This window comes from Aotus nancymaae, unplaced genomic scaffold (assembly GCF_030222135.1).
Source record: "Aotus nancymaae isolate 86718 unplaced genomic scaffold, 86718_ANA_hifiasm-v0.15.2.pri h1tg000028l, whole genome shotgun sequence".
Classification (NCBI taxonomy): Eukaryota; Metazoa; Chordata; class Mammalia; order Primates; family Aotidae; genus Aotus; species Aotus nancymaae.
Window position 1 is genome coordinate 3,616,502 of NW_026988441.1, and position 10,540 is coordinate 3,627,041.

General features: G+C 45.7%; 2 protein-coding genes across 2 annotated transcripts in view; both read left to right on the plus strand.

The window, feature by feature from the left end:
* The window catches only part of LOC105723807 (zinc finger protein 577), a 330,132-nt gene that overhangs the window by 91,206 nt on the left and 228,386 nt on the right, over positions 1-10,540 (plus strand). The window lies entirely within an intron of this gene.
* LOC105724261 (large ribosomal subunit protein bL12m-like) lies at positions 5,474-6,903 on the plus strand. The gene is made up of 2 exons (XM_064380764.1): positions 5,474-5,580; positions 6,311-6,903. Exons 1-2 carry the CDS (start codon positions 5,474-5,476, stop codon positions 6,897-6,899), a joined length of 696 nt encoding a protein of 231 aa, XP_064236834.1. The 3' UTR covers positions 6,900-6,903.

A 10,540-nucleotide genomic window follows, 5' to 3' on the forward strand; every position in this document is an offset into this window, starting at 1 on the left:
CATCGCCATTAGCCACTCGATTAATGTGTGGTCACCTTGCCATTGTGCCAACTGTTGGGACAGCTGCAGCCGCTGATGCAGGGAGGGGTGAGTTTGGTAGAAGCCAGCTTCTCCATCTCAGAGACGGAGCAAGAAATGCTTTCACCTGCCCTGGATGCTGTCAGCACTGTTTATCTAATTCCTGCAACTCTGTGAGGGTATAAGCATTGTAAGAGGTGTGTTCCGCCACTATGGAAGGTCCTTGGGCTCTCCCCTGGGGTTCCATCAGCTGCTCATGTCTTACCTTCTGATGGATCACAGGGTGAGCCCACAGTGGGGGAGCCTCCTTCTCAGCATCAGACCAAATGGGTGTGTCCAGCCAGGAGGACAGGCTCAGGTAGCCCCGACAGCTGTTGCTAACTCCTGTTCCAGGCTGTTTATCTGGGCCTGTAAGCACCCTGTTTGTGCCTGGAGGTCCTTCACCCCCAGGTTTTGCTCCAAGCTTGTGTATTTGGGCCCTCAGGTGCTCAGCTTCTGCCTGAAGGTCCGTTACCTGTGCTGTGTCCTGCAGGGACTGAGCTTGCACTTCACATAGTGCAGTCAGAAATGCCCACCTGACACTGCTAGCAAAGGTGCATTCCTTCTTGGGGCTGTGAGCTTTCAGATGCTTCAGTCCCTTATCCACACTCATGGGAGACCCGTCCACTGCCTCCCACATTTCCACTGAGGCCCATCCAAGCAGCACCACTGCCACCAGGTACCACAGCCCATGCTGAGGCCACACAGCCAACCCAGGAGCCTCAAGGGCTGAAGGCCCACTCACCTCATCCTGCTGACTTCACCAATTGTCAGATTCACAACTATGCCAAATGTCACATTCGGGGTCAGGTTCCAGCCTATCCTAAGGTCCGAAGGGAGTCGGTGAATAAGCAGAAAGAACACTAGGGGAGCCGTAGGCAGGTGAAAAATGAATTTATTCAGCAGCAGCTCTCATCAATAGCTTTCTCACACTGTCTGCCCTGTCTCAGCTGCTTAGTCCAGCAACTCCCACACACTGCTATACGGTCACATCTCCCTTGCCTTCAAGGGTCAGCAGCTTAACTGTTTATCTCACCGGGCATGAGAGCCCCTGTATAGCGTCAGCAGGGTAATTATATCTTTTTTTTTTTTTTTTTTTAAAGATGGGGTTTCACCATCATGGCCAGGCTGGTCTTGAACTCCTGACCTCAGGTGATCCACCCACCTCGGCCTCCCAAAGTGCTAGGATTACAGGCGTGAGGGGTAATTATATCTTTTACAGACAATAGTGGCGTAGGGCCAAGGGATGGCCTTTCCATGTTATGGCTACATGGCTATGATAACAAGTGGAGTTATACGTCTGCGCTCTAAACTCACTGAGTCACTCTGGCCCAGATATCTGCCTCAGCCTATTCCTTGACCAAAGTACAGCCATGTTCCTTACAGGTAGGGTTAGAAGATCAAAATATTTCACAGTTTAAGGTAAAGTTAGTAGAGAGTTTTCAGTTTTTTTATTGGCTTATAATTCATATAACATAAAATTAACTCTTAAAGTATAAAATCCAGCTACCATTTAACCCAGCAATCTCATTACTGCGTATATACCCAAATGAATATAAATTGGTCTACCAAAAAGACACATGCACATGTATGTTCACCACATCGCTTTTCACAATAGCAAAGACATGAAATCAACTTGGGCGTCCATCAACAGTGGACTGGATAAAGGCAACGTGGTACATATACACTGTGGAATACTACGCAGCCATAAAAAGAATGAAATCCTTTGCAGCAACATGGATGCAGTCAGAGGTCACTTTCTTAATGAGTTAATCCAGGAACAGAAAACCAAATACCACATGTTCTAACTTATAAATGAAAGCAAAACAATGAGTACACAGGGACACACAGAGTGGACCAAAACAGAGGGGCCTACTTCAGGGTGAAGGGTTAGGGTTAGGGTTAGGGTTAGGGTCAGAAAACTGCCTACTGAGTTCTATGCTTACAAGCTGGGTGATAAAATCATTTGTACACCATACTGCAGTGACATGCAATTTACTGATGTAGCAAATATGCACATGTATCCCTGAAACTAAAAGTTGAGAAAGGTGGAAAAACAAAAATAAATATAAAGAAACCTTATACTCATTACCAGTCACTGTCCATTTCTCCCCAACCCACTCCATCCCTGGCCTTCTCAGCCATAGGCCACCGCTAATCCACTTTGTTTCTATAGAATCACCCATCCTGGACTTTTCGTATAGAGGAAAACAAGTGACATATGGAAAAGGAGCATGTCCTAACACTAATCCCAAAGCAGCATATCAGAGACAGGGGGGTTAAAAAGACACTTTAAGGTCATCAGACTGGTGGAGTTACCTTCTGTGGAGTTCTAACAAGGGAAAAGGAGTCAGGCTGGTGGAAGCAGGGGAAAGTAAAAAGAAAAAGGCAGATAAGCTACGAGTCTGCCTTTGTTCATGGTCCAACACATGTATCCCTCCTGTACAACTCACAGAGCTCACCACAAACACCTGAGCTGACAGAAAAATGCAAATTAGCTTACTGCAACCTTGGCATTATCAGTACAGCACGTAGCACTCTGCAGCCCAAGAACTAACCTACAAAATTCCCAGCAAGCCTTCTGTCTCCTGGCAGTCAGCTCCACTCTTGCTGACGGGCCTGCTGCTTTCTTACAACACATTTTCCTGCTTTAATAAATCTGCCTTTCTTTACCTACAACTGTCTTGGTAAATTCTTTTTACTACCTGTGCGATAGCTAGATAGTCACTACTCATTATACTATGAGGTTTTACTTCCATTCTTTCTGATCACAAATCTAAGACAATTCCCAACGGCTTTTCTAAATTCTTACACCCATGGAACTCTATACCAACTGTACTTTGACTTCTAGATACATATATTATCTATCCCTCTATCTCCAACCCTTGGATCATTTTAATCTGGGAACCGGGAATATCAGATATGCATCCTTCTAGCACTAGCCCAAGAGAAAAAGGTATAAAACTTGAAAGCAGGACCATTCATGGGAAGGAGGTCATGAATGCCACATCTTGGCCACATCCAAATTTCAGAACTTTCTGTTTATGAACCTTCATAGACTTCCACCTAGAAATGGGTAGAATTTCCTGATATTATGCACATTCATGTCAATTGTCCATGGAATCACTCCTGTTGTCCTAGTAGGATCGACTGCTTTTCCTAAATACAGGGTTAAATAAGCCATAAAAGCAATTTCCACAAACTCTGAAAGTCAATATGGAAGGAGCTTACTCACTAACCATGATTACCAAATTAGAGCTCAACAATAATGGAAATTCAACAAATTAAAATAGAAACAAAACTACATAACTAAAAAAAAACACTTAACAAACTTTCAATGAAAAAGCCAATATAAATAAAAACTTTGAATTATTTAATATTAACTTTTAAATATTTATTACACATAAGTATGGAGAATCTGGAGAATCAGAAAACCATAATGTTACTGAAAAGTACAAGCATATATATCAATCAAGTCTTTTCAAATTAATGCATATATTTAATGTGATAACTCATCTTGCCACTGGTTCATAACCATCTGATGTGACACTATTACAACAATTAAGAAAATGTGTATAATCAACTTATATAGAAATGTTTTAAATTATAAATTAAGTAATAAAATCAAAGTATGTTTATACAGATTATACCAAATGTGAAGATAGTATAAAAAGACTTTTAAAAACAAACACCGGGCCGGGCACAGTGGATCACACCTGTAATCCCAGCACTTTAAGAGGCCGAGACGGGTGGATCACTTGAGGTCAGGAGTTGGAGACCAGCCTGACCGACGTGGTGAAATCCCACCTCTACCAAAAAGTACAAAAATTAGCCAGGCATGGTGGCGCATGCCTGTAATCCCTGCCACTCAGGAGGCTGAGGCAGGAGCACTGCTTGAACCCGGGAAGCAGAGGCTGCAGCCAGCCAGTATCACGACACGGCACTCCAGTATGAGTGACAGAGCGAGATTCCGGAAAAAAAAAAAAGAAGAAGAACGGAATGGGTTTTCCTAGGATAAAAGTTTAAAGTGATGGAAATTTTTTTTTTTTTTTTGAGACAGAGTTTCGCTCTTGTTACCCAGGCTGGAGTGCAATGGAGCGATCTCGGCTCACCGCAACCTCCGCCTCCTGGGTTCAGGCAATTCTCCTGCCTCAGCCTCTTAAGTAGCTGGGAAATGTTTTTATTTGTGTCAAAATGAACCTGATTGAAAGGAAAAATCCAAGAAAACTGCAGAAACATGGAGACAAGAAAAACAAAAGGCACATGTTTTATAGTAACACATCACTAGAGTATAGCTTTATATTCCAAGGCTTTAAAAGAAAAAAAAAAAACATATCTAACCACTGTTAGGAAAATAGTGACAGGCATGGTTACATGAGAAAAGAGTTTTGTTGTTTGAGACAGGGTCTCGCACTGTCCCTCAGGCTAGAATGCAGTGGCAGGAGTTCCTCTCACTGTAGCCTCCTCAAGCGATCCTCCTACCTCAGTCTCCCGAGTAGTTGGGATACCCACAGAGCTCCACCAACTGTTCTTTGACCTCTGGATACATATGATACCCCTTTATCTCCCACCCTGGTATCATTTTACTCTGAGAACCAGGAATATCAGATCTGCATGTCACCATACCTGCTAATTTTTTTAATGTTCTGTAGAAACCAGGGTCCACTGACACCTCTCCTCATGTCTCAGTCTCAAATGAAGTCTCAAACCTGGACGAAAAACCGCCGTCACTGGCACCCTCGCCACCCAGCTTTCAATCACGGAGCCTCAAAGGTAGGATCTCTCCCGCAGACACCAAACCCCGGCAGTCGGACCCGCGACCTTTCATCCCTTCAGACCCTTGAACCACTGACCACACTCAACGGCCCATCGCGAAATCACCAGGATTGTCCAGCGGCCGAATCACAAGAAACCCCCAGGACAGGGTCTTCCACCGAGGCCCCTCACCTGGGGTCAGGTTCGCCAAATCCTAAGCTTCTCAGGACGCTGCTGGCAGCTGCCAGGGGCTGAACCCCCTTCCTAAGCCACGTGCCACCCCGCGGCTCCTGCGCGGCGGCCGCCCGGGAGTTGCTAGAGACGCCGTCTGCCCGCACGCGCAGACCAGGCAGTGATAGGCTCTGTGTCGTAACGTGGACACGTCTGCCCGCACGCGCAGACCAGGCAGTTATAGGCTCTGTGTCGTAACGTGGCCACGTCTGCCCGCACGCGCAGACCAGGCAGTGATAGGCTCTGTGTCGTAACGTGGCCACGCCCACGGAGCGGCCCTTACGGAGCCGCCCTTTCGGCCGCTGTGGCGCAGCGCGGTGAGAGAAAAATTGTAATCCCTTTACGGCACCACGTTGCCTGAATCCCCGTCACCAGTCAAGATCGCTGTGCTGAGTAAAGTTTCAGGGGCCAGGGCCTATCCGAGGCCAATATGGAGCGGCTTGCGTTTTCAGCCTTTTGGGAAAAATGGCAAGATGGCGATGCCCAGGAGCCGTTGGAGCACCATAGGTGCGGCCATCTTAAGGAAGGCCGCTGTCCGTAAGGCTGAGAAGACCCCCAGCTCGCTTCTGGTTGGAGGCGCCTTTGGATGACACAGAGCTTTGTAGGACTGAGACGTTACTGGGGAGGCAGCGGTCACCACGTAGACAGAAACACTGAACAATTCGAGCCCTGGGGATATTTGGAAATGAGGCGGGGATGGGAATGAGAATGAGTGAGGCCAGTCTGGATGAGCTTGGTCACAGAACTGCTAACAGCGGAGCCAAAGGTGAGGACCCGGCTCTGTGAACCAAATGCCTTCCAGTGTCCTGGAAATGTAACCACCTCCAGCAAGGAGGGGAAAGAGGTGAGCCTCAAATATACGCACGTTTCCCTAAAAAACAAAGGGCATTTGTGAGCGATTTAATAATGAGATGTTATTTTGTTTGGCGTCGTCCCAATTTTAAAAAATAAACAGCACACGCAAAAGAAGTGTTAGCTATTTAGACAGGCAAGGAAGGTGGGTAGTAAAGGAAATAATTTTTGCATCCTTTTTTTGGAGGACAACTTCGAATTATCTGTACAATTTAAATTTTTTATTCGTTTTTGATCCAGCAATCCCAATTCTAAGATTTCAATTAAAACTTTTTATATTGGCCGGGTGTGGTGGCTTAAGCCTGTAATCCCAGCACTTTGGGAGGCCGAGGCGGGCGGATCACGAGGTCAATAAATCGAGACCATCCTGGCCAACATGGTGAAACCCCTTCTCTACTAAAAATGCAAAAATTAGGGCGGCCGTTCGCCCCCTGTGGGGGCCGTGCCTCGGGCTTCGGGCTACTGCGTTCCGCCTTGCCTGGCAGCAGGTGCCATGTGTCTGTGCCGTGCGACATGTGAGAAGCAGCAGCCATCGGAGGGGTGAGGCCCTTGCTGGTGCACCCCTGGATAACGCCCTGAAGGAGTACCCCCTCAAGATTCAGCAACTGGTCCAGGACATCGCCAGACTCACTCTCCTGGAGATCACAGACCTCAACGAGCTCCTGAAGAAAACGTTGAAGATCCAGGATATGGGGCTTGTGCCGATGGGTGGTGTGATGCCTGGGGCTGTCCCTGCTGCAGCAGCCCAGGAGGTGGTAGAAGAAGAAATCCCCAAACTGAAAGAACAGACGCATTTCACTGTCCGCCTGACCGAGGCCAATCCTGTGGACAAAGTGAAGCTGATCAAGGAGATCAAGAACTACATCCAGGGCATCAAGCTCGTCCAGGCAAAGAAGCTGGTGGAGTCCCTGCCCCAGGAAATCAAAGCCAATGTCGCCAAAGCTGAGGCGGAGAAGATCAAGGCGGCCCTGGAAGCGGTGGGCGGCACCGTAGTTCTGGAGTAGCCTCCAGCGCCAAGGACTTGTGTTCAGGGGTCCTTGGGACCGGGTGAGGCCCCGCCCTCCCGTGGCCACTGGCTGCACCCCCAGCACCAGGCGCCCAGAGGAGCAGTTTGGGAGTGAGAACCGCGTGCGCCACGCAGCGAGGCCGGACAGACCTGTGGCGGGGAGGGAGGGACGGCCGCTGCCTGGTGAGGGCACTGGGAGGCCCACCAGGACCCGCCACTGGTGAATGTGCCTCTGGTGGCCGCTGGGAAGAATACACTGTGCAGCTGAGAAAAAAAAAAAAATACCAAAATTAGCTGGGAGTGGTGGCGTGCGCCTGTAGTCCCAGCTACTCAGGAGGCTGAGGCAGGAGAATTGCTTGCACCCGGGAGGCGGAGGTTGCAGTGAGCCGAGATTGTGCCACTGCACTCCACCCTGGCGCCTGGCGAGAGAGTGAAACGCTGTCTCAAAAAAAAAAACCTTTTTATATTAACCACAGCAGTTTGGGTAATTTTTTTTTTTCAAGGAGCAACCTGAATGTACATCAGTGAATAGTTTGATAATACACATCTCAGCAGAACAGTATATAGCCATCAAAAAGCTGAATTACCCATATTAATTTTTTAACAGATAACTATGTTACTGAGAGGATGAAAAATTGATCTGCAGAACAATGTTTATAATCCTTTCATAGGAAAAATTAATTTGTTTGCATTTCTAAAATTTTAAACAATAAAGTAAAACCTCTAATTTTGATTATATTTGGGGTTTTGGCTTGAGGATAAAATCTTCATTTATTTGTTTGTTTGTTTGTTTCTTTGAGACAGAGTCTCACTATGTCACCCAGGCTGGAGTGCAGTGGCACAATCTCAGCTCACTGCAACCTCCACCTTTCGGGTTCAAGCAATTCTCCTGCCTCAGCCTCCCGAGTAGCTGGAACTATAGGCGCATGCCACCACACCTGGCTAATTTTTGTAGTTTTAGTAGAGATGGAGGTTTCATCATATTGGCCAGGCTGGTCTTGTACTCCTGTCCTTAGGTGATCCACCCACCTGGGCCTCCCAAAGTGTTGAGATTACAGGCATGAGCCACTGCACCCAGCCTAAAATCTTCATTTTATATGCAGTGTATACATTTGCTAATTTCTAATTAAAAGATATTAACTTAGCATCAAATATAATGGACTTGGTTGAGCGCAGTGGCTCACGCCTGTAATCCCAGCACTTGAGAGGCAAAGGCAGGTGGATCACTTGAGGTCAGGAGTTCCAGACCAGACTGGCCAAAATGTCGAAACCCCATCTCTACTAAAAATACAAAAATTAGCTAGGCATGGTGGCAATCGCCAATAATCCCAGCTACTCCAGAGGCTGGGGCAGGATAACCAATCAATTGAACCCAGGAGGCAGAGGTTACAGTGATCCAAGATCATAGCACAGCACTCCAGCCTGGGCGACACAGTGAGATGCCGTCTTAGAAAAAAAAAAAAACTGTATAGATACGACATTGGCGACTCAGAAGCAGGAGGTTAGGAAGGGGAATGAGGGATTACAAACTACATATTGGGTACCATACACACCACTCGTTGGCCAGTGCACTAAAATCTCAGAATTCACCACTATATAATTCATCTGTGTAACTTGAAAACTACTTGTACCCCAAAACCTGTTGAAATAAAAAATACATATATTAAAAATAGCAGCCCTTTCAAAAAAAAAAAAAGCTATTTCACATAGCATCCAAATGTCCTGCTCCCCACTCCAACTGAACCTCAGAGTAAGCAACTCCAAAACTCAGGGCCCTCTCTCCTCCAGACTTACTTCTTCCTTATTCTGTCTCATCCAGAATGCAGATAAAGGACTTATCTGGATTACCGGTTACTAGTTCTTGATGTGAAAAGGTCCAAGGACTAACCCAAAATACAATCAATCCATGTGTCATCTTCACACCTGTCCCCAGTTACTGATGATGCTTCTCCAAAAGAAAACTGAAATCTGTCCTCACTCTGTCCTCATTGCTTTAGTCCATTTATCTGAATTACTACTGCATTTGACACCTCGTTGGGCCCTGTAAGTTGGTGGCACTCCATCCACTTCCTTGTTCCATACCACAAACCATCTTTATTATACCCTCTATAAAACCCTGAATGAATGAATTACAGACTGAGATCTCAGAATATGTTTAAGGCTGTATGAAGCAAACACCAGATTCTCCATTCTCATCTTCCATCACTCTCTGCCTTATATCTGATTCCTATTCTGCCCGTTTCTCAGATGCTACCAGTAATTTGCACATACTTTCCCTTCTTGTGAAGTGCTTGGCACACAGGAAACAAGGAATATTAGTTACTATACTTGTTCTTTCATGGGCCATTTGAAATGTCACTTCTTCAGACAGCATTCTGGGATGCCTCTCAGGTTTGTCTTCTTTATAATAATGCAATCATTAAATATAAAATTGCAGCTCCTAAGTGGGACTAAGGAAGGGATGATAGAAGGCATCAAATAGGGAAATAATGGAAGCATCTCTTCTGGGGATGACTGGAGATCATTTTTCCTGATCATCATCATCTGCTCACTTAACTGCTGTTCACAATGGACTGTGAGTTCCACAAAGGCAAAAAATCTAATTTTTTTTAGCCCCAGTGCTCAGAACAAGAACTGGAACACAGCGCTTCAATAATAAGACTGTTGAACAAATAACTGTTTGTAAAACAGTGCCTTGCACAGTGATGGTACATTAAAGTTACCTAGTAACCCACGATTTCTGTTGAATTCTGAGCTAGTCACAGCAAGGCAAATTTCCATTTTTTTTTTTTCCTATGAGCAGGACTCACTGTAACTTGGACAGTGTATCCATATAGGAATGAAGGTTAAAAAACTGGATAGAGGCTGGGAGCAGTGGCTTACGCCTATAATGCCAGCACTTTGGAAGGCCGAGGTGGGTGGATCACGAGGTCAAGAGATTGAGACCATCCTGGTCAATAAGGTGAAACCCCGTCTCTATGAAAAATACAAAAATTAGCTGGGCATGGTGGCGTGTGCCTGTAGTCCCAGCTACTCAGGAGGCTGAGGCAGGAGAATTGCTTGAACCCAGGAGGCGGAGGTTGCGGTGAGCCGAGATCGCGCCATTGCACTCCAGCCTGGGTAACAAGAGCGAAACTCCGTCTCAAAAAAAAAAAAAAAGAGAAAAGAAAAAGAAAAGAAAAGAAAAGAAAAAAACTGGATAAAGAAAGCCAAGAGACCTAATCCCAGAAAAGTGAGAAGAATGATGAAGATAAATCACGTCTAAAAAAAAAAACCAACCAAACAAAATCACAGTTCAGCAGGTCACAGAGGAGCTGGATCTTTGAAATGGTAACTCTAGCAGGTGATAGGTCTTACAGACAAATAAACGGGTCATTTCTAAGATGTCACAGAAGAAATCCACCTCCTCCCATCTGTTACAGTCTCGTCCATTCTTGGAGACCAAGATCCTCATCTTCCTTCTGTGTTCTACTTATTCTAAGGGCCATTTTCCTTCTACGTCCTGCCCCTTTTCTATTTGTTTAAATCTTGCTTATATCCATTACTGGAGGTAAAAAAGAAAAAGAAAAAAAAAGAAATATATTTGTTTAAGTCACTCTAATCACACGAAAGTTGTGACAATTCCATTCTTTACAGCTG

Coding starts and splice junctions, on each gene's coding strand:
- LOC105724261 (XM_064380764.1), top strand. CDS start 5,474: ATGGAGCGGCTTGCGTTTTCAGCCTTTTGGGAAAAATGGCAAGATGGC. Junction 5,581..6,310: donor CTTAAGGAAGGCCGCTGTCC/GTAAGGCTGAGA, acceptor TGCAAAAATTAG/GGCGGCCGTTCGCCCCCTGT.